Genomic DNA, 22,656 nt, shown 5'->3' on the forward strand with positions numbered 1-22,656 from the left:
GTAATAACGCCATTGCCTTCCATATAACTAAGCCTTTATAGTTATTCATCCAAGTCTACAGCTGGTGTAGATACTTGTGTCCACCAATTGAACAATCCGACAAAAAGAGCCATGGGAGGACAGCACAAGGAGAGAGCAAGTGTCATACCCTGCCAGCCTGTGCCATCCTTCAGCATCCCCGCAATTAGCGGGCCTGCAAACTGACCGCATGCAAACGATATATTCAGAATTGCATAAGCTTGAGCAACAGCTCCATGTGGGCCAAATGCCCCAGGGGTATTTTTCTCGGCATCTCTAACTGAGTGGAACACCTCCGTCATTGTGATTACTTCTATGATCACAACAGAGAACCCAGCCAAGGCTAGGAGACAAACCAGTAAGATGATATTCATTATGCTCGGTTCCGTCACATAGCGCATAAGGAAGATCGCAGGGCCAGCCAGCAGGAACGCAAGGGGTGAAAAGTAACGCGTGCCAACTTTATCTGCGAGCTTTCCAATGAGAATGCCAGCAGTACTAGGAACAGTTATGGAGAGGAATATCAGTCCAGCTCCAGCTGAGCCCCAACCGAATCGCCGTATTACAAATATTGGCAGGGTCTAAAATAGGAGTATAAGTTTAGTAGACGGATATCGCCACCGGGAACAGGGGTGTGGGTAAATAGAGTACATACCGCTTCGAAGGCGGACAGGATAGAGGCTGCAACAGCTATTTCAAGGAGGGTAACTAGTATTTTTGGATTTCGAAGAAGCTGTACCATCGGCGGCAAGCGGTATTGGGATGTAGTAGCTTTTAATTGTTGAGCCTCGGAATCTAACCGTGAGGGAGATTGGCAAGGAGTGGCCTGGTCATTATTGTCGTCATCTGCAAGACATGGAGTTGTCTCAGACGAGTCTCCCGGACATGCTTTATAACCACTGGATAGGCAATCTTCCGAACGTCCTGAAGGGTGGTCAGCAGGTTATCCATTTTGTATCTATAAAGAGGGAAGTATGAACCTTCGATGATAGCAAAACGTAGGATCATATCTAATCCCAGCAGCGATAATGGAATTGCAAATGAAGCGTGGTATCCAAATTCATCATAACTATACAGACTTATCAATCCCTGAACAGAATGATAGTGAACATTGCATTGGACTCACATTATTCCAGTAAGCGGACCAAGAAGGCCTCCCCATGTCATTCCCAGAGCTGCATGGCCCATCGCCTCCGCAATGCGGTTTTTGCTGACTGTATTCGCAATAAGGCCAAGTCCAGCCACCCATACACCGCCCGCGGCAAGACCCTGGAGAAGCCTCGCAATTACTAGCACTGGAGGTGAGGTTGAGACGATGAATAGCGTGACTGCGCCAGCCATGGATATCAATCCTATTAAAAAAGCCGGTTTACGTTGACTAGAATGGTCTGATATATATCCGAAGATAACTAAATCTCCCTATTAATGCATATGTTAACTAGATAGTAGAAGTCAGTGACATACGAGATCCAATGATTAAAGTAGCTCCATATGAAGCAAGTAGAATGGCAACCCATGTTTGAACTAAAGTAGAATATATTGTTAATGGTGAAATCTAGTGGGGGAGTTAAGATTGAAGAATGACCATACCTTCGTCTGTAGGTAAATTTCCAAGGTTTCCTAGTACTTTGGGAATTATTGGAACGATCTAAATATTAATTAATGGGATGCGAGAACAAGCTTCCTATTGATAGGGTAATACCATGGAATATATGAACATATCCTAGACGAGCGATAAGTATGTATTTTCAACAAATCAGTGTATATAACTTGGACATACCACAAACATTGCAACTGCCACCGCAAAAATTGCAAATCCTTCAGAAGATCGAAGTTCATATGCCCATGGCAGATCTGCAGCGCCGGGCTTTACCGGCCATTCCCCGTGATGCTCCATCTAGGAGTGCAAATGGAATAGTTATCGGATCCGTAGTGGCAGACCCAGTAGCTATGGAGGCTTCTGGGTCGAACTGGCGGGGTTGGCAGGTTGTCACGGAGTTATATAGATATAACCAAGGTATACAGAACCGGATGACAGTGATCTGGCCTTAAGTTGAAGTCTAGGCCGTACCATGCAAGGTGAGCTGGATAGCAGGCTAGTATACAGCGATAACACCCTGTTTGCCACCCGATTGGCTTTTAACTGAGTCTTGGTTGGTGAACTGGGAGGGATGTCAGAGGTCACTGTGTAACGGATGAAGCAACAATCTTCTTGTTCTTCGTACCGTGTGTAACGAGGACCGAGCCGCCGAGTTTAACATCTCGGTCCCAGACAAGGAATCTGCATCATATTTCGGGTAGTTTACCCATCGCCGGAACAACATCGTCTCCAACTGAGGGTATTCCCCCACCCTTATGATAACAACTAACTTGCAGGTTAGTTATTTGTTGCGACTGTTAGCGATTCGGCGTCTTTAATCTGATCTCGTTTCAGTGAAAGCCCGCAATTTTTATACCGCATGAACAGTTGGATGAGTTAGGGCGCATAGACGATGGCACTCTCATTCTCCACCAGCGGAGTTACACATCCAGCTTGTGCACAGGAACAACAAGGCTTGTTAATAACCAGATCTTACTCTGGACTAAGCAGAAATGGCAAAGAGCAGATATATCTCATCGGGAGTTCCGCCTGCAGACATATCAAGTTGTCGCTCATGCTATTTGCTGGGCCAGCCTCGCGTATGCACGCAGATCAGATCCAACCATGCTGGGATATATGGAGCGGAGGTAGGATCCGGAAGAAAATACTGGAGGGTCACACGCTCAAGAAAGATCTAGTTGAGATGCATCCCTTACCTGGCAGAAGAGTATGCCCAAATATGTTATGAACACCGTTATCCGGCTGCCATCAACGACGATTGTTACTTGAACGCTGATGCTCTCTTTGCCGTTTATGCAGTGCAAGTCTCGATTCGTAGAGTTCGCAGAGGTGTACGCCGGAGTTACGGATATGCAAGTAGCCAGCCTGTGCTGCAGGTCAGGGAAGCTTCCAAGTCTCGCTATGAACGCCGGCGCTGCCATGCAAAAAGGTCGCCGTTCCCCCCACCATAAAAGGAGTGCATTGATCGAACGGGCATTCGTATACCGACTGCCCGAGTTCCCCCTTATCGCTCGAAGATACCTGGCTGTGAGAGTCGGTGACTTGTTGAACAAGACTTGTTTTCCAGAGATAAAAAATCTCTCATGATAATAAAACTTGGCTCCTTTTAGTAGACGATTAAATCCATATCATCCTAGTTTGTTAGAACGGGGACAGCCGACCAGCTGCGTCTCCGTCTCAACCAATCTCATCTACTCAGGAGCCTCTCTATCCAACCATGCTTGTAGAGAGGATTGGATTTAGATTTCCCCAATCCCTCCAATGTGAGATTATAGCGAATCTCCTAGAATACTCACCTCCTCCCAGTCTTCAGTAGTATCACTGCATCAATGCTATAATTTTCGCTTATATCTGAGATATAATATCACCCCATGTGTCGTATGGTATCCTGCAAGAGTAAAATTACACCAGCTCTGCTTTTGATCAAATTGTGAAGCCAACCTATTTTCCAAGGTATTCACATAACGAGCGATTTGGAGAATAGTTAAGTGCAGCCGCAGCATAACTACACAGACTGGAAAGTTGCAAGAGCTAAGCACTAGCTGGCACAGTATTAATTTGTAGACATACTCCGTCGTGTTAGCCATAAGATGCCCGTTTAGCTCAGTAATGCCTGATATATATATTCTCTCTTGAAGGGATTGATAGAGGAGAAATTGAATAGTCGAGAACGTCTCTTGATAACGGTAGTCCGCCGAACGCATGGGAAGAGCCTACTTCGTGCCGTCACTTTTGGTGCGTGGTGGTTTCAACACCTGCTTTCCTAGTCTGGCCAGCGATGCCGCCATGAAATAGCGAGTAGTTCAGAATTTCCAGTCGCAGGTGTCAAAGATGGTCTTTCGATCTGAAGCCAAGCCCAATAACCTTCAAATGATGGGATATAATCGCTGCAATGGCTCCTTGCACTGGTATCGCGATATTGCCGCGTATGAAATTATCATGAGAGAATGCGTTGAAAATGCCGAGAAGTTGAAAGTCCAAATCCTTGAGGATGCGGCCAAGGCTTCTATTATTGTATTAGCTATCACTTGATTTTATTAGCTTTTTGACAGAATGTGTTTGCTGGGTTGGCGTTATCAGTTGTTTCTCTGGCAGTACGGAATAGTGCGGTCGGAATCAACCTTCAGGAGCTCCCTGGCAGGGAGGCACATTCCGCCTGACATCCCCAACCCAAGATTCAAAGATATGTGGCCTCAAGCGGTGGCCAGAAAATCGCTTGAATGACTAGTTTTTGCCACGAACTGCCAGTGAAGCCACAAGCCCACGCAATTTGAACCTGTCACTTAACAGAGCCTCAAGTTTACGAATCCAGTGTTGGATGGTGGAGAGCTATGCCTCAAATCAAAACTCCAGGATCAACTCTTTTTCTTGGTGACCTCAGCTGCGGTAGTGACATTTGGAACCGGAGCTGGAGCTGGAGCCTGAGCGGGGACCGAGAGCGGAAAATCACAACCGATAATGCTAGCCAGGGTACGAGCTGACTACCACAAGAGGAAACCCAGTGCGAGATGTTCTGTCATCAAATAGATTGCGGAGTATCCCCTTGACAGGAAACAGGGGCGTAATATTGCAGCCTAGTTCGGAGCCTGGGAATGCGTAAATGGCCAATAATACGCCATCCGAGCCCTGTTAGTGTCCCTGTGCGGCTCGGTTGGCCAACCTTTGAGCGAATCGTTGGCCAGAGTTTGTCGAAAAGCCATGCGGCTCTGTTGGAATCTTACGTGCCTGAGACAGTATTCCCCTTGCCTGGGGTCATTTTCCCAAAAACTCCCCCATGTCAGCAAGCACATCATCTTCCTTCGTCCGCTGGGGGCGTCTTCGCTCAGCCACAATCAGGTGATTGCCAGTTTCTATGTTTATCCTTTTTCGGCTTAGCTGTCAAACGGCAACGAATGCTCTGGATCGCGCGGTGGGTGTTGTGGGATCAAGGAGGGCTGGTGTAACCGTTTTTGGGGAGTAAGTCTTCGTCGTCTTCGAGCATGTTTTCCATCATTAGTTACCAGAAAGGGGTCCTCTTTGCGGATTTGTTCGGATGACTCGAAATGAGGAGGCCGGCGTTCGCATCCCCTCGACACCCATGAACACGGACTTATCTGTCCGCCCTGGCCCCGAAAAGCGGAAGACAAGCCGGAGGGCGCCTCTGGTGTCCTGCAGGATGACAAACACGGCTAGCTCTCGGTATTTCGCGCCAACAAACCTGGTGTGCAAGGATGATCAGGCCGTGAGTGGGCGTGATTTTGTAGGGCCCTACGCACTAAAAGGAGGCTCTTCTCCTCCTTTGAGCCTCATTCCTTGCTGCAAGCCGGTGTATGGTTGGCCATGATTCATTCTTCCCGTCTCAGACCTGCTTTGCTTTTTCCTCGTCCCTGCCTAGTTTCACAGCGACTCCGGTCATTATTGATCCCTTCCAAACCCAATCAACGAGTGTCTGGGCTTGAGTCTGCCCTCCACCAAGTTCCTGCCGCCACACGATCCGTTAACTAGCGACATGCTCCGTAAAGCAGCTGTGTTGGGAGGATGAGACGGATCTCGTCTCTTGAGCCTCGTGGCGGCCCACAAAGGCACTAGCCGGGCTCTTCCCAACCTGATAACTCTTTATTAGAGCCGGTCCATCCACCAGTTCCCGGATGTAGAGAAAGGTCTCTGTCCTCCAAGTTAGCCAGCGTGGTTGAAATAAGGAGCAGCAGCCTCACGATACCTTCTAACCTTCTTTTCCAATAACTCAATAAATAGCAGCTCCAAGCGAAGAAGAAATATTAGATACCCAGCTTGTTTGTGACTCTGCTGTGCTGGTCTTTGTGGTTGTTGTTACTTGGTAGTTAGTGAAGTCTGGCCTCACTTTGCTTCCCTCTCTGCCCTTTTCCGCTTTAGGACTTTGTGAATTTCTCCGTCCGCTAAACTTCAACCTCAGCCTCAACCTCTTGCTTTTTCTCCTTTCTTCTACGGCCTGCTACCGCCACATTCACTCATTCGCTGATGGCTCTGGTATAAATATTCTTCTCTTGCTGGTGAAAACGCATTACAAAGGCCATCCTACTCAGGTCCAAGGCTGGGTGGTCTAAGAATTGCTGTTTCAGATATTCATTCTCGGTGACAAGCCAATTTGACAGCGAGCCATGCCACCAGTATTTGATGCAGTTCCATTTGATATATGGCATCAAATCGCTGGTTATCTTGATCCAAACGACTATGTTAACCTAAGTCTTGCCAACCGCACACTTTACCGCTTGCTAAAGGATGAGATTACAGCTCGAAAAGCCGTCAAGGTATGGAGGGTTTAAGGCCAGCCTCTTTCCCCTTTTTCAAGAGTGCTATAAATGATATTAATCTAGTGTATAGGCTCATATCGCGTATACTGTTGAAGGTGAGCTTGCTGCGGCGAAGAAGATTTCAAATCGTGAAGCACTCGGAAGGGTGTACGACATACGTGAAGCTATAGCTAGTGCTCAGCCATACTCTGCAAGTTTACTTGCACTGGGCAATGAATTCCTTTTCAACCAGGGGGTCGTATGCTACATCAGTGACGGGCGTATCCGAACTTTGAACGTTCTAAAAGCAGCCGAATATGAAGAGGTTGTCGACCTGAAAGAAATCCTTGACTCCTATCCCCTTATATCAAATGGAAGACCTTATTCAAAACTCAGGTACAAGTTACTGTGCTACTGCGATGGAATGGTTGCACTTGTGTGCCAGCCTGGCGGGCGGGACTCGTCGTGGCTACTTGCAATAGACATGAACTTGGACTACTCGACTGCCAGGAAACCCTACCGTGTCAGATTCTGTCGTCCTCTAACCTCTACTCGGAACCTTTTCGTGCGCCTCAACCGTTCGTTTATGTACTTTGGCACCCACTCCGGCCGTGGGCGGCATGGACACCGTGAGTGGGTCTTAGAAGGGTTCAGCTTTGTGGAGGGCTCAGATACGTCCCTAGAGCCTATCCAGCTCGAAAATTTCGTGGGATCTGAGATTGGATCGACTGTGTGTTTTGAGGTTAAGGATGGTTACTTCTACGCCATTTCCAATCAGACTTCCTTTGAGGATGAAGAAATTGACTGGACTTCCTACTATATTTGTGTACGATTCCCACTCAGCAACCCAGTCGAGGTCAAGTGGCAACGAATTTGGCGACGACAGCACCGTGAAGGTCCGATTAACGATAACTGGACGAAACTGTCTCTTGTGGTAGACCCGACAACGCGTCAATTGACCATTGTGGAATGCAGACATGAGTGGGAAAACAGTGGAAGTGAGAACTTTCGTATTCATTATAGTCAGCCCCTCGATTGCTTTGATCTTGTCGATGGTACCCATGGAACGGAGTTCTCGCTCCCTAAAAGCGGCCTTCCCAAATACCTGCCAGTTCGCTCTCTTCCGGACGACCAGTTAGCTAAAACCCTTGATCCGTCCAGCCGTCCAAATTATGAGCCTCCTAAGAAGCGACACAAGAGATTCTATCATCTCGAATATACTCCTGAGGAAGCCCAGTCTCCCAGCCGTCGAGATTTCACCCTCTCTAACACAAAATTCCATGGATACAATCTCATGGCATCTGCGTTTATTGATCTTGTTAATGACCCCCCGCAACCTGTCAAATCATTCACCACACCTCCTGACAGACTCAGGCTACGTATTGGAGCGAGAAAACGTCAATTTCAACAATATGAAATGGACGATAAAGGCTCTTGTGCTACGATGTACCCTCGTAGCGTCATAGACATCAGTGGCTATTCAACCTCCAAAAATGAAGAAGGATATCAATCTTGTGGAATAAAGATGTGGCCTCCGAATGATGCACCACTAGAGCTACTGAAGCTTTTGAGTCCTACTCCAAAATCCGGAAAGGTTGTTGCCGCTGCTGACGAACGATTCATGGTCTATTCAACTGATGCCGGGATGAATGATGGAACCAAGGCACTTGTCTTGATCAGCTTCGACCCATCATTTGGTTTGAAGCATATGAAGCCTCTCAGGCGAAAGACCCCTGAATTTCATCCAAAAGTGTTACGTTCCAAGAAAGCCCAGCCAGATGCGAAAATCTCGACTGCTCAGAAAATGTTTGCTACCCACCCGGAACCTACCTGGTTCAAAATGGAGCCTGCTGAGTATTTGAAGTTTAACTACGGATTCTGGCTCAGATAGCGGCTAATATCTGGTTACCTACCATATCTCCCCGGCACAAGCCTTTCCATCCTGCACCTTTCCATTCTCAAGGAAAAGAAAAACTTTCCCCTTAGCGAAGGAGTTCACGGCGCATTTACGATTCCCACCTCTCGGCGGTTTCACTTTCAAGACATAATTTTTTTTAAGGAGCATCGAATCATATCGCTTCAGAAGTTCCCTTTGTCAGGCAGCACTTTGCTCGTCCCCTTCTGCAGCACTTCCCACTTTCTCCATCTTTCCTTTGATGTTTTGTTTCATTTTATTTACCTTAAATTTATATTTCTTATTTGCATTTGGGAGGGTTGAAGGATAACTTGGGATCTTCATGTTTAGCAGCATTTGCTGCTTTACTCATAGTGCCCCAGTCACTCTAAAACAGCAGAGTTTTCTTTAAAAGAAATATTTAAATAAAAACAAATAATACCGAAAAATAAAATAAATACCGAAAATCCATATTACACACTGTTTTATTTGACTAAATGCATATTTTTTATGCCTTTAAAATAGGTAATAGTCTACCATGCCTACTTTTCACCGCCATTACTGAATATAGCGGAAACCATATTTCGTAGATTATTGTTCAACCTTCTGTAGGTCGGCAGGAAGGGTAGAAACCTTCTCTCTGAACAGCTTCTCGGCGCGCTGCCAAACAGGGTGAGAAGCTCGGTTTTGGATCTCAAGCATGGAGGGAAGCAGATCGTTGGAGAATGCATCGGACGATTCAGCTGGAAGAAGACTGGGGAGGTGATCGATTGCTATATCCCAAGTTAGATTAAGTTGTCCATCAAACTGAGGGTAGGGAGAGTGAAACATACAAATCACGCTGAGAGGCGGGTTGGATAAGCTCAAGGTAATAGTAGGCTTATCAAATGTCTAAAGCTGGGTTAGTTGAATTGACAGATTCTCTGTGATTGAAGATACATACGGTGTTGACGTTGTAGATCGGCTATAATGAGTTAGTTGAAGTTCCCAAAACAGGGCTGGGGAGCCAGTTACTTACAATTGGGTTGTTTGGGTTGGAGGTATCGCAGCTCTGTGTGGTGAAGAAAATTGTAAGACACTTGGATTTCGTAAAAGGTCGGAGTTCGAAAATACTTACAACGTCGCAAACAACAGACAGTCTGCGGTTTGAAGCTTTAAGGCTGTTCATATCAACAAATGGCGCAATCTTCTCGCTAAGATAAATGCAGTTGATGAAGCTATGCAAGTTAGAAAGATATAATACAAAGCTGGGAAGGGGGTGATGAAGTAAACTCACATATCAGCTTCAACAATCTCAGTAAAGGGTCCGCCCTTCGCAGTCTCAGCCATGTCCCATCGAAGGAGATCTTCGCATCCAGACTTGACGCAAGCATCAACGGCACCCCTAACGCACAAATATCAGCCTTCAATACTCTAAGAACTCCCTTGGGGGAGATGAACGTACCTTCCACAGCGTCCAAGAGCACCAATGATTAGAATCTGTGGTCTTCGACCAGCAATCTTCTCACCTCTGGCGACATCACCACGAATTTGCTCCAGCATCTCTTCTTCGCTAGCATAGTATCCCTTCCCATCGGTAAACTCATCAACTCCTGGGAGTGGAGTACCGTCAGGATGCTCTAGCTGCCAAGCCCAAGTCTTGATGGCGAGAGCAGCTCCAGCAAAACCAGCATGATAGCCTAATAGATCATTAGTTACGGGCAGAAGATAGTATAGAGGGCCCAGATAGCTTACCGAAAGCCGCAACTCTTCGACCCTTATCGTCCTGCATTCCATGAGTCAGCATCACATTTATAGATACTCACCGCCATACGTATAAAATACATACCTGCAAAAATTCCAAATCATACAACACACCGCCACCCCTGCTCCATCGTCCAAGAGCCTTCTCCCAACCGCCTTGGTTCTTGAAGCAGTGTGCAAAGGTAACGTGTGAGTGCTTGAGGGGAAAATCCTTGGTCTCATCAAGCTCCTTCAATCCAATGACAAGGTGGTCGGAGGGGATATCAACCCAGCTACCTTCTGGTACAAGAGTAGCGCCAGCTTTCTCAAACTCGGAGTCATCGAAAATTCGCTTACGAATGGCAGATGTAGGAGAACGCTCGACGTTGACTTTGTAGCCGGCAGCAATGAGAGCTTTGGTCGTGGAGGGGGTGAGAGCTGATCTATAGCATAGTTGTTAGAGGCGTAGACATAAAGTAGCAGGCAACCCGTAGGAGGAATTGAGATGTTAAAAAGTATATATTCTAGGTAAACTATCCCATGATGGCATAGATGAGCTGTGTAGCTACACAAGGCGGATTCACGTACCTATGCTCGAGGGGCTTGTCCTCGGCACGAAGGTGAAGCACTGTTGGAGCCATGCTGAATAGGAGGGGATATTGAAAGCAATTGAGCAGAATTTACTATCAGACGAATGTCAATTGACGGTAATGGTCGATTAAAAGGAAGAATTGTCAACTTATATGACTGGACTGGAGGGAAATATAAAACCTTGGAATGCTTCCTGTACCTTTTTGGTTGTATGACTCAGGCGGGCCCCGCTGGCTCTATCACGTGGTGATAAGATAAGCCCCCTTGGTGGCATTCTTTTACTTGTCGAAAAGAGAAGCAAGATTATAGCGATCACCTCTGCAATAAAAAGAAGAGCAATGATAGGTAATTGGAGGTCGGGGATGATATGTGGCACGCTATCTAAGTACACAACGCCTAAAAATAGCAATAAACATAGATAGGTAGGTTGGAGGTAAGGTCGTGATGAGTTGAAGGGGACATATAGGGGTCAATAAAGCTCTTGATCGGCTGGTGACAGAGATGTAGCGAGTGAGGTAGAGCGGCTGGAGAGTGCTTTGTATATGGTGAACGAGGCGGTATGTACCCAGTGTTAAAGGGGCCTTGTGTATTGGGGTATTTTGGGTCTCCGTGTTTGGTAGGAGTTATATGGTGTACTGGGTGTGCGGATGGGGGAGAGGAATGGCAGTGCATAGGAGCAGATAGTAGACGTGGAGAACGCTCTAGTTTATAGATATCAGAGTGCAAGTGCTTGTTTACGCATTTAACTTAACATAATTTGCTGCTCATAGAACCACGGTTAGTAATTGTAATATTCGCCAGTAAGGATTGAACTTCTCAAAGAATGCTTACCTGGAAATTGTCCCGACTTTCCATCTACTTTTCCAGTCCACCACTCATTAGTATTAGTTGTTCGTTGAGTGATCTCGATGATATCGCCAGTGGTAAAGCTCAGATCACCCACAGCCTGGGCCTCGTAGTCATAAAGAGCAGTTGCAGTCTCAACCGGCGCAGCGCTAAACTTCGCCGGTTTGGGTTTCGGGGGCGGGGGAGCTGGTTTTGACTTTGCAGCGGCCGCGAGGGATGCAGGGCTTGTGCTGTTGGCACGCCCGATCAGGGTGGAAGAGGTATGGGCGGAGTAGGGAGGCGGAGGGTTAGGATCGGATGAAGCATCGGTTGTTCGTCGAGAGGGGTATTTTGATTCGGCTGCAAGCTTATCCTTTGGTGTAAACTTTGAGCCAGGGCGGCGGCCGGCTGTCGTTTTGAAGTGAACGATGCTCAGGGCTTCTGTACGCTCCTTTACATCCCCGCGTTTCCGTTCATATGCCTCTTCGACATCTGACGTTAAGTCGAAGTATCCAATATTCAACCCTTGCATTTTATCATGTAGGGTATAAAATACGTTCAGCTGCATGTAATAAAAGGACTGGAAAAGCGGCTGAATGAACTCCGCTTCAAGCTTGAACAGCTTCGGCAATTCATCCTTCAGCAGGTCATTATAATAATTAAATTCTTGTGTTGCCGCTTCCACATCGTTCTCAGCCTTATACATCGCTTTTTCATCTTTGAGCGACTTTTCCTTCTTATCTTGTAGTCTCTTCAGAGATGCGCGGTGTCGGTCATAATCCAGTTGTTTGTGTTCACGCTTGACAGCGACCTTTTGGATGACCTTGATAATTTCCAGTAGCTGGTCCGCAGGGCTGATGATACGAGACTCTATCAGCTCTAATTCAGGCTGCAATGTCTCCTGTAAGGAGCGCACAATCGTTTCGTATTCTTCGCATGCTTGGATACCTTCCGGATTTCCCTCCGGCTTTGCAGCATCAGGGTCTGATACTCTGCCGGATATAGGTTTGTATAGCTCTGCGACCGCTTTTGAGAATTCAATCTGGTGATTTAGCATGCCTATTTGCAGTAATAGCAGTTAGAGTCATTCTGCGCCAAGTGGAGGGTAGGGGATAATCATGAGTAAAGCGAGGTATACCATTTATGGCTTCAAAGTACTTTTTCGATTCAGAATGCAGCTTCTTCGTCTCTTTCTCCAACTCCTGGAATCTTCTCTCCGCATCGATGTAAACGGGATCCTTTGTGTTCTCTCCTAGGTTGAATTTCTGTTTAAAGGTCTGGGGAGCTCTGGCGAAGCCCTTCTGAAGGCCCTTGAAACTCATCTCAACCCCGCCAAGTATGGTTGTTCGTGGTGGTTCGGCAGCGTCGGGAGCTCAAGGAAATGCTACTTTTGCGCGGAGTAGGTAGTGTATTGTACTGAAGGGGGGAGGGCGAAGAGAATGTCTGCAGCCGAAGAACAGGCGAAGTAGCAATGTGTTTGTTCTCTGCAATTCGAGCACAAACACGGATCAGGCTGTTTGCTTCTTCTTGTTCTTCTCCTTGTTCCTTCCGCCGCGACGCTGAAAGTGGCTAAGCTCGTGGCGCAGGGTGGCTTAGTCATCTTCAGCCCTGACAGGGAAGTGATCAGCTTATTACGTCATTTGTCACGTGGAGTTCGTCCAATGTTTATGACAGATTAGATAAGCAGATTGTTGTTGTTAGTCAGCACTGCTCAGCCTCAGAACCTAGTACCTTACATACCTAAAGCACACATCGAGATTCTTGCAGCGACTTCCCATGTAACGCGTATCTTTAAAGACGCTGCGCATAGCGTGTCCATCAAAAAGCACTCATCCATCCAACGACCATCATAAGATAACTAGCGATCCCTATTGTCAATGCGACATATCTGACCATTGGTTTTGCTGTCCATGCGGGACTTGTGAGCATCAGCCTCACGACCATCCTTCCCCATTTTGTTGGATACGCATACTAACTAGCTAACTCACTATTCGTCCTTGATACCTCAGTTATTAGCTACTCGTTTAGCTTTGCACCTTCCATACTGCTTAATGGGAATAGGATATAAGAAATTACAGAGCTTACCTAGGTATATATCTAATGGCTTTAAAAATATACTCCGCTAACTCCGGGATGTCCAGGTTACTTGCATTGGGGACTTTCGGACCGAGCAGGAAGGATCCAGGGGTTTCGTTCTAGTTATGAGAGATCGTGGAATAACGACGAGAGAGATGGAGATAACATTACCTCCAACACCGAGCTTCCAAATAATAAAACCCCAGAGCAGAATACACAAGAAACATGCCTCCTTTCAGTATAAATAATCGAGCAGCCTCTAACGGCTTCGTTCTATGTTCAGATTCATCAGTTACCTACATTTCATCGTAACTTGCAATTACAGCCAACATGCTAGGCCTATACAACACCGACACCACGACAGACGACCTTGTCTTCGACTATGCAAGTCTTATCAAGGGCAAAGTCGTTCTGACCACAGGAGTCTCTGCGAAGTCGCTCGGCGGCTTTTTCGTACAATCAATCGCTGCAGCCAACCCGAAGTGTTTGATCTTAGCCTCGCGCAATGCCGAAAAATTAGCCCAGATGGCCGCAGAAATCACCGCCGCCCATCCTACAGTGAAGGTGCGCACTTTACAAATTGACTTGGCCTCCCTGCAATGCGTACGTGCTGCAGCCACCGAACTTAACGGATGGGATGATCTCCCTGTCATCGATGTGCTCATCAACAACGCGGGAATCATGGCTGTGGAATACCAGCTCTCGCCGGACGGCTTCGAGTCCCATCTGGCCACCAACCACCTGGGCCCGTTCCTGTTTACCAATCTGATTATGAAGAAGCTCGTGGCTGCTAAGGAACCACGGATCGTGGTTGTTAGTAGCGATGGCCATCGATTAAACCCGATCCGGTTCGATGATTACAATTTTGACGTATGTGTTGGCCAATATCAGGTGCAGTACACTTGGAGAACAAATTACTAACCAGGGAGCATTAATATAGCAAGGGAAGACATACAACAAGTGGTATGCCTATGGACAGAGCAAGACCGCCAATATGCTATTTACAATCTCATTAGCACAGAAGCTCGGCATGAAGTATAAACTACAGGCTTTCAGTCTTCACCCGGGGGTCATCTGGACCAATCTGGGGAGCCACTTGGACTGGAATACTGAGTTTGGTGGGCTTCGTGTGTCTCTCTTTCTTTCCAGGGATACACATCTACTTTTATTCAGAACATGTATGGTTAACACGATACTGCAATAGGAAACGCGGATAAGACCCTAGGTAATGCCGAAGGTTGGGGAGAATTCAAAATGAAGCCGCTGGAAAGAGGTGCTGCCACCCATATCTATGCGGCCTTTGATCCGAGTCTCAAGGGTAAGTTTACTTTTTATTTGGACAACCAGCTCTCGTGGCTATGCCATACTATAAAAGAATATACTGACGTTTGGGCAGCCAACAATGGGGCTTATCTGATCGATTGCCATGTTGCGGACCCTCTAGTTGACACAGTCAAGCCGTGGGCCACCAGCAGCTTCGAAGCAGAAAGACTCTGGCGGCTGAGCGAGAAGCTTGTTGGGCAGGAGTTTTCCTACTGATGGATGAGCTCTCTATAGTTAAGTAGGGCGTTCTCTGTTGGGACACATACATATGTATACCCTTTTGTCAGGAGAGCGCTCTGTACTAAGTTATCTAATGAAAAAGATTACTTAGAATGTAGCCAATGATATAAGCTTTGATTAACAGCTAGAAAGAAAGATGATAAACCAAAACGAGCACCATCAATCCGCCTGCCAGACTTGCCATTAACTTATGGAGCAAAGAGCCGTCTTTGTTATCTCCGGCGCGTGGTAACCTTTATCCCCTTCTTCGTCCTTCCAGGCCAGCAGGCCGCGTTTGTCAACCTACACATGTGCATGTTGGCTGGCGACGTGCAAGACGTGAAAGCTCTCTAGGACTGCGTTTAAGAAACATGTAGCTAGTCGTAGTTTTTCCACTCGATTTAACACACTAGCATCGAGTCCTCAACTGCACCACAGGCATAGATATAGAATATCCCCGGGATTTTTTAGTTACCGGGATTTTTTACCGGGTTTACGGAGCAACTCGATAGCAACACAAAAGTATCTAGAAATATCATCCTTACAAGTATCTCAAGGCGTGGTCAAGCAGACGACTCTAGACAGTCATCACCGTTAAATTGATTACTTTAGTGTGTGACCAGAAAGCAGCGCTGATCTACATACGCCATTTTCATCACCCCTTTTCCTGCACTGCGTGACCGTTAATCGCACAATTAATTCTCACCCTGCGGCCTTCTGTGTCCATGACTTCTGCGAGAGAGGTCTATCCGTTAAACAAAAGGAGGCATATACTCCGTGTTCTCGCAACACCTCCTCGGAGCTGACGGGAATTGTCAGTGAATGCTGATCCCATCTGTCCGGGTGGGGAAACGGTTCGGAGTTGCAGCCACTTGCTCTCTAGTCGCTCATTTCCCCTGTCGATAATTTTGGAAGTGCTTCACAAACCAAAGCCGCTGGAACTTGCCCGCCATGACATTTGGGGAAATAAAGCAACCTCCAATCACAATAGTCATTTAACGAGGCATACAGCCTGGTGAAAGAAAGAGGAAGTATACTTGTATCACTCGCCCGGCTCGAGGTGAGCCAACAGAGTATAAATAGCAAGACTGGGTTGAACAATCCAGGTCAAGCCTCGAGGAGGAAAGCTTGTTTCTTCAGTATTGGATACACGATGTCTAGGTGTATGTGGAGCAGCTAAACACTATCCCTGCACGGTTTTCTCATTCTGAAGCGAAACACCTGGTCTCTCTCATGATGTGCTGCGTACCCGTAACCGGCGTCTCTTCCTCCCCTGTACCAGGTATTCTCCGTACTATAAGTTTTAGTCCCGGCATCTCAAAAACCTACACCTTACGTATCAAACGGCGAAATAAAGCGTGCACCGACTCATGTGTCAATTGCATCCTTGCCAATATCATACTAACCGGCAAAAGACAACTTCTGTGATGCTCTCCTCGCCGACAATACCCTTTGTTGACCCGAATAATTATTGTACCCCTGATGCAATTCGGGTGAAAATAGTCCTCTTCATCTCGTCTCTGTCGCTCAGTTGACTAGGGGTTTCATGTAACTCTGCGCTGCTACGTAATCCCCTGTCGTCCCCCCGGACTATGCACCCCAAACACGCTATCGGTAATATGTTTCTGGAACAGTTTTACTTGCAGATAGTTAGCACAATGCGCTTTTGACGGGACCTTGTATCCGTAGATCAAAGCTTGAGAAGGCTTAGCAAGGCTTGTATTGCCTTGGCTGAGCTTATCTCGAAGGGTGTTCTGTCGTTTCCATGCACGAGCTCTCGTGATAGAGGACCTCAAGCGGCCCGCTTATCGAAAGAATGGCAAAGTTCGCCTTTTGAAATGCTATTGATGCAAGTCCGCGTCATGGTTGAAAATATGGATTACTTTTCTCATGTGGGAATTTGTTGCAGGATATGGGCGGAGGAATACGCGTCAGAGAGCCCCTTGGGCGAAGAGGGGCCTTTCTGGTTATTCGGGGAATATTTAGCAATGTCCCGTAATACTGCAACACGGGTATAAATAAGAGCAACTGCCTGTTCTCTAAATCCATCTCAATCAGCTCTTTACCCATTTGAATCCAGCAGCTAGCCTTGCTAATTCCCCCCCTACTTTCACAATCAAGCCCATTTAGAGACTGTGAATTATTTCACTATGGTCCTAATCACCCAACTTGGTGCTGCCCTGGCAGTATTTTCTGCCCTGACCGTAGCTGCACCCACGAAAGGAAAGGCACGGTTCAGCGCTCCCCAGGTTGGAATTCCCAAGAAGGCGAAACACCATCCTGCTGCGGCTTATGCTCGTGCCTTGCACAAGTTCGGCATGAAGATCCCCAAAGCTGTGAGTGATGCCGCCAAGGGAAGTGTGCCTACCACCCCAACCCAAAATGATGAACAATACGTGACCCAGGTCACAGTCGGGGGGAGTACATTGAACCTTGACCTTGACACCGGTTCAGCTGATCTGTAAGTATCTAGCTGCTTGATCCCCAGATACCTAAGTGGTAATTATTTCTTGACTAACATAATGTAGTTGGGTATTCTCTACCGAAACCCCCCAAGACGAGAGCCAGGGACATAACATCTATAAGCCAAGCTCGGGGGCAAAACGTCTCGATGGATATTCCTGGGAGATTAAGTATGGCGATTCTAGCTCAGCTCACGGAGATGTTTTCCTCGACACAGTCACAGTCGGAGGCGTTACCACTTCCTCCCAGGCCGTCGAGTCCGCGAAAGAAGTGAGCAGCCAGTTTGTCAAGGACAAAGCCACTGATGGCTTGATGGGACTGTCCTTCAGCGTCCTTAACACCGGTAAGATTCATGCCCTGTGTATTTGGCGGTCATGAGAATGCTAACGGCCTTATCAGTCCAACCGCAGCCTCAAAAGACCTTCTTTGATAATGTCTTGAGCCAGCTTGAGCAACCTCTGTTCACATGCACCCTCAAGCATGGCGAACCGGGAACGTATGACTTTGGGTATATCGATGATTCGAAACATACTGGAGAGATCGCCTATACCCAGGTAGACAATAGCAACGGATGGTGGGGATTCACTGCGGATGGCTATTCTATTGGAGGAGGTTCCAACTCATCCTATTCGCTCTATGGAGCTCAGCACAAGAGAGCCAATGGAGGTTCTATTTCAGGCATTGCTGGTAAGCATCTTCCTGCAGGGCTCTCAAGGATTTATACTGATCCATTTAGACACGGGTACCACTCTCATGCTCCTCAGTGACGATGTTGTTGGGGATTACTACCAGAACGTCCAAGGTGCGACACAAGATCAGATGCAAGGCGGCTGGGTATTCCCTTGTGATGCTAATCTCCCCGACTTTATCCTCAACATCGGCGGATACAATGCTGTTGTTCCCGGTAAGTTTATGAACTTCCAGGAAATCGATAATTCGATGTGTTTCGGTGGTCTTCAATCGAGTGGTGGTGGCAGTACACCAAACATATTTGGTGATGTATTCTTGAAGAGCCAATTTGTTGTATGGGACACTCAAGGCCCTCGCATTGGCTTTGCTCCTCAGGCATAATGGCAGGTCTAGACGATCAGGAAGACAAGGCCTTCTTCATGCGTGGTGGATATTTCAACAAATCGAAATGGGTGATTGCAGGTGACCTTGGGGGTATATTGATCCTTAAAGCCGGCTTATTGCTATCGATAGGGCATATAGTATAGAGTATATCGCACCTTAGTTGGCGTACATCGAGCATCAAGTACCTACAAGTTACCTATGTTGTCATCGACAGCTGAACACTGAAGAATGAAGATGTTTAATTTTTAGCTTTTGTCAACCAGAATTAATTAGAGTTTATCCGCTGAATCAGCAAATCACGTGAATTTCTTAGCTCGGGTCCGGGAAAAGAGAATATAATACCCGATAACTTTAATTCACGGGCTGAGGTTTATTTATCGCTGAAGCAATCAAAATTCACCAATAACGCGACTAAATTGTCAAAGGCTGAGGATATTCTCGTCGAATTCCTGGGTATATTCAGGGGTTATCCGCCGGTGTGGGGATCCAAGGGGGATACCAAGGTGATAGTTTCCCCTATGGCTACGGACATTTGGTTGCAGATATCTATCGCTGGTGACAAATGGTCTGAGAGCAATTGCTGCCTCTGCTTGGTTACTTCGTATTTTATACACTGGGGTATTCTGAGTTTCTGACATCACAGTTAACAAGGCTATGCTGAAATCCATCGAGAAGCCGAGCCCCTCTTGGCGTAAATCCTTTGGCCTGCCAAAGTTATATCGCTGCCTGCTTGGTAGCTCTAACCACAAGCTACCTTATGGCTCGTATTCCAGACACGATGCCATCAACGTGTATGTTCTTCTGCATACAAGCGGCAGAATAACCCTCTTTCAGGTTTTGACCCCGCCCTTTGAAGTACCCGAGGTGCCTAATATAAATAGTGGGTGGTTACTTGGAGCAATACATGAAATAAAAAGCTGTACTTAATCCAGTTCTTCGAAAGATTCTCTTCATCTACACGACTACGCAGATCAACTACAGCTGCTTCACATTAAACAACTATGGTTCTCAAATTATATGGGTTTTCCCCTTCAACTAACACGCAGCGTGTGGTCCTTGTCCTAAACGAACTAAAAGTCCCTTTTGAGTATATCACTGTCGATTTGGCTAAGGGAGAGCATAAGGGTGAGGAGTATATGAAAATCCAGCCTTTTGGTTGCGTTCCATGCATTGTATGCGCCCCCCGCCCCTCTTTCTACACTTAGCCTATTTTTAACCCATTTTCAAGGATGATGATGGCTTCGTTCTCTATGAAAGTAGGGCTATTTGCCACTACATCATAGCCAAATACGCAAGCCAGGGCACTGAACTAGTTCCGACCGAACTAAAAGCAAATGCTCTCTATGTGCAAGGGTTGAACCTCGAAGCAGGCTCCTTTGAGGCTGCGGCTGCCCCGTTCGTTTATGAAAAACTTTTCAAACCGTAAGCCTGGTCTATACACTTACATTTATTTTTTAAGACTCTAACGGATAAACAGATACCAAGGCTTGAGCCCTGATGAACACTCAGTCAAGATATTTGAAGCTAACCTCATGAGCTGCCTGGATGGCTATGAAAGAATTCTGAGCAAGCAGAAGTACATTGGAGGCGATGTAAGTGGTCTTGTTCGAACATGCTGACCTACCTAAGTTATGGTGGCCAACTGACACTCTACCTAGGAGTTGACCCTAGCTGATCTTTACCACCTTCCTTACCTTACTCTCCTTCCTAAAGTTGGATTTCATGCAATTGACGACAAACCTGCAGTGTCCAGGTAAGCTCACGTAGCGTATATGTGGTGAACTTCTAGCTAACAAACTTGTTTACTAATAGGTGGGCAAAGGAAATTCTTGCCCGGCCATCTTGGCAAGCTCTCCTTGCAAATGACATCAAGGGGACTGCCTAACCCTTGCCGACTCGAAGTGCATTACTTTTGAAGTAAAACCTTCGAGGCGTCACCATTGTTATTCGGTGGCGCGTACAAAGGAAGGATATGTGAAATATTCATGGTCTATTCGTTCTATTCTACCGTAGGATCAATCTTATCATGAAATAGAACACAGCTGCCGGACATTCCCCCAGTACCTCTCTTCCTTTCTGTGTAGTGAACAACGACACGTAGTTGTCCCATGCAGTATTTATGGAATCAAGAAAACATAAGGCATTAACAGAAGGTGAATGATGCGACTAGAAAATTCCTGGGACGATTCGGTACGGAACCTTTGCACAGTATTCCTTCCAAGCTTTTCCATACTTATTGTAGCACCTCACTTCGTCGCGATAGCATCGATGGACAAGCAATATTGTCATGTAAATTGCATACGTCCAGGGAAGCAAATTCGTGAATCCACAAGAAGCACACATAGAGTACGAAAGAATCAAATCACCGAGGTAATTGGCATGACGAACAAGCCCCCACCAGCCTATGAAGTACCTGTTAGCCAGGAAAGGGACTTGATATGATACTATGAATGATTGGGGCTTTACCTGAGCATAACAAGAGGGATTCATGCATGGACCCTTCCGCGGTCTTATACTTAGCACGGATAAATTGGGGAGGTTTACCCCATATTTTACAATTTCCATTCGTGGCGCGGGAGATGTATTTCTGATGGTTTGCCGCACGAAATAGGACGTATCCTGACACTCCGGTCGTCAAGATCAACGCTGCGGTCCAGTTGGAAAGGTCGACTGGGTGGGAGGCCAGATACTGTGTTTGAAGAGTATACATCACGGGAAGCCACGCAGCAATGCCCCAAGAGAAGTAAAACCCGAAGTGGTCATGGCACATGTCGAGCGTCTTTAGGTACCTGCATAATAAAAATTAAACCTTCTCCTCTTTTTGTATCAAGTTTAGAGATAAGCCATACCAGCCTTCATTGCAAAAGAAGTCAATGACGTATACCGCATGAAGGAAGCTAGTAATAATCATTGAGTTGGTGATATATCCGTACTGCTTATATTGCCATGCAGCAAAGCACATGTCACTATTTATCATCAGCAATGTCCAGTGACATAGAAACAGTAGGAGAAGTGAAAAGTAGGAGAAAGGTAAATATTACACTATCAACCACCCAATCATGCCTGGACGCCCATTGTGGAAGAGTTTCATGTCCCAATCCGAACCGAGGCGGGGGTTAAATTCTATGCCCATATAGAAATCGTAAAATATAGATCCTAACCGACACAATTAGCAATTCCCATACACTGCATAAGCCATGTATACTTTATTTATATATCTCACCACTAAATTTCCTGTCCTCAGGGTGAGTAGGAGAGACATGGGCTTTTATGTAGAATACCAATGCCAGTAGCAAGCCGTAGATATTAAACAGGCATACAAAACTCCCCCAGTTTTGAGCCACGAAGGCCAAATCAAAGAGCCCGTAAATGTGAAGCCCTCCAGCCAGTATTAGCGACATAATACACGCAAGGAAGCCATTTATCTTGTATTCCAACAGATTTCCCGCTGGCGTGAGCTGGCCCTTGCATCGCGTCCCTGGCAAGAAAGAGTAGAGGATGACATGCGACAGGGTCCAGCATGCATATACAGTCACGACAGGCAGAGTTGTTCCTGGTGTATTCTGAATGAAGAACGGTATCAATCCAGTATTCACCATGGACACGCCAGCACGGTAAAGAGAACCATCATAATGACTCAGCGAGGTCCACCAGAAAATCGTGATCATCGGGCAGACTACCATCATCGCGAGACACGCAATACCTCCAAGCGCCGAAGTTGTACCTTTGCGTCCCCATACCGTAATCTTATCTGGAGATCGTTCATCGAGGGCACCCTGTATCGTAAAGGGACGTTTTCTGGCAGACGCGCAGACGTTGCTGTTGGTGATGGTGATATCTGACATTGGTGATTGCAAATTGGAGGCTAAGGGGCAGCCTGCAGGTGAGCAATCGTAGTGAGCAGTCAAACTCGGTACTTTGAGAGGGCGACGGGACAAGCGAACGACAAAGCTGGGCAGCACACCTTCTTATAAGCTATGCTGTGTGGCTGGCTACAGCGACAGCTTTGCTTCTGCCTCTTCTCTGTACAACCAGTACCCACCTGGCAAGTTTTAGTAATGCAGCCACTCCCGCCAACAGGCAGTCATTGACCGCTCAGCTTT

General features: G+C 46.7%; 9 protein-coding genes across 9 annotated transcripts; 5 read left to right on the forward strand and 4 right to left on the reverse strand.

Moving 5' to 3' along the window:
* Positions 1 to 41: 41 nt before the first annotated feature.
* Positions 42 to 1,915, reverse strand: MGYG_00704 (hypothetical protein; the record flags this gene model as incomplete). Its single annotated transcript, XM_003176568.1, has 7 exons — positions 42 to 599; positions 674 to 942; positions 999 to 1,087; positions 1,145 to 1,427; positions 1,483 to 1,542; positions 1,609 to 1,666; positions 1,799 to 1,915. The coding sequence occupies 7 exons, from the start codon at positions 1,913 to 1,915 to the stop codon at positions 42 to 44; spliced, it is 1,434 nt and encodes a 477-aa protein (XP_003176616.1).
* Positions 1,916 to 3,949: 2,034 nt separating this feature from the next.
* Positions 3,950 to 4,278, forward strand: MGYG_00705 (hypothetical protein; the record flags this gene model as incomplete). The annotated part of the gene is made up of 2 exons (XM_003176569.1): positions 3,950 to 4,132; positions 4,171 to 4,278. 2 exons carry the CDS (start codon positions 3,950 to 3,952, stop codon positions 4,276 to 4,278), a joined length of 291 nt encoding a protein of 96 aa, XP_003176617.1.
* A 1,956-nt stretch (positions 4,279 to 6,234) lies between these two features.
* MGYG_00706 (F-box domain-containing protein) lies at positions 6,235 to 8,257 on the forward strand (the record flags this gene model as incomplete). The annotated part of the gene is made up of 2 exons (XM_003176570.1): positions 6,235 to 6,384; positions 6,458 to 8,257. The coding sequence occupies 2 exons, from the start codon at positions 6,235 to 6,237 to the stop codon at positions 8,255 to 8,257; spliced, it is 1,950 nt and encodes a 649-aa protein (XP_003176618.1).
* Positions 8,258 to 8,851: 594 nt separating this feature from the next.
* On the reverse strand, positions 8,852 to 10,623 carry MGYG_00707 (saccharopine dehydrogenase; the record flags this gene model as incomplete). The annotated part of the gene is made up of 10 exons (XM_003176571.1): positions 8,852 to 9,033; positions 9,094 to 9,151; positions 9,204 to 9,224; positions 9,279 to 9,311; positions 9,378 to 9,477; positions 9,537 to 9,644; positions 9,705 to 9,939; positions 9,995 to 10,025; positions 10,089 to 10,425; positions 10,571 to 10,623. 10 exons carry the CDS (start codon positions 10,621 to 10,623, stop codon positions 8,852 to 8,854), a joined length of 1,158 nt encoding a protein of 385 aa, XP_003176619.1.
* A 728-nt stretch (positions 10,624 to 11,351) lies between these two features.
* On the reverse strand, positions 11,352 to 12,720 carry MGYG_00708 (reduced viability upon starvation protein 167; the record flags this gene model as incomplete). Its single annotated transcript, XM_003176572.1, has 2 exons — positions 11,352 to 12,457; positions 12,537 to 12,720. The coding sequence occupies 2 exons, from the start codon at positions 12,718 to 12,720 to the stop codon at positions 11,352 to 11,354; spliced, it is 1,290 nt and encodes a 429-aa protein (XP_003176620.1).
* Positions 12,721 to 13,804: 1,084 nt separating this feature from the next.
* On the forward strand, positions 13,805 to 15,013 carry MGYG_00709 (retinol dehydrogenase 13; the record flags this gene model as incomplete). Its single annotated transcript, XM_003176573.1, has 4 exons — positions 13,805 to 14,344; positions 14,415 to 14,601; positions 14,679 to 14,792; positions 14,871 to 15,013. The coding sequence occupies 4 exons, from the start codon at positions 13,805 to 13,807 to the stop codon at positions 15,011 to 15,013; spliced, it is 984 nt and encodes a 327-aa protein (XP_003176621.1).
* Positions 15,014 to 17,166: 2,153 nt separating this feature from the next.
* MGYG_00710 (aspergillopepsin-F) lies at positions 17,167 to 18,550 on the forward strand (the record flags this gene model as incomplete). The annotated part of the gene is made up of 4 exons (XM_003176574.1): positions 17,167 to 17,477; positions 17,545 to 17,822; positions 17,879 to 18,166; positions 18,216 to 18,550. 4 exons carry the CDS (start codon positions 17,167 to 17,169, stop codon positions 18,548 to 18,550), a joined length of 1,212 nt encoding a protein of 403 aa, XP_003176622.1.
* Positions 18,551 to 19,554: 1,004 nt separating this feature from the next.
* MGYG_00711 (glutathione S-transferase) lies at positions 19,555 to 20,438 on the forward strand (the record flags this gene model as incomplete). The annotated part of the gene is made up of 5 exons (XM_003176575.1): positions 19,555 to 19,725; positions 19,782 to 19,975; positions 20,031 to 20,145; positions 20,212 to 20,306; positions 20,366 to 20,438. 5 exons carry the CDS (start codon positions 19,555 to 19,557, stop codon positions 20,436 to 20,438), a joined length of 648 nt encoding a protein of 215 aa, XP_003176623.1.
* A 281-nt stretch (positions 20,439 to 20,719) lies between these two features.
* Positions 20,720 to 22,398, reverse strand: MGYG_00712 (7-dehydrocholesterol reductase; the record flags this gene model as incomplete). The annotated part of the gene is made up of 5 exons (XM_003176576.1): positions 20,720 to 20,955; positions 21,020 to 21,342; positions 21,403 to 21,519; positions 21,595 to 21,709; positions 21,777 to 22,398. The coding sequence occupies 5 exons, from the start codon at positions 22,396 to 22,398 to the stop codon at positions 20,720 to 20,722; spliced, it is 1,413 nt and encodes a 470-aa protein (XP_003176624.1).
* Positions 22,399 to 22,656: the final 258 nt, after the last annotated feature.

This window comes from Nannizzia gypsea, genomic scaffold (genome assembly GCF_000150975.2).
Source record: "Nannizzia gypsea CBS 118893 supercont1.1 genomic scaffold, whole genome shotgun sequence".
Classification (NCBI taxonomy): domain Eukaryota; kingdom Fungi; phylum Ascomycota; class Eurotiomycetes; order Onygenales; family Arthrodermataceae; genus Nannizzia; species Nannizzia gypsea.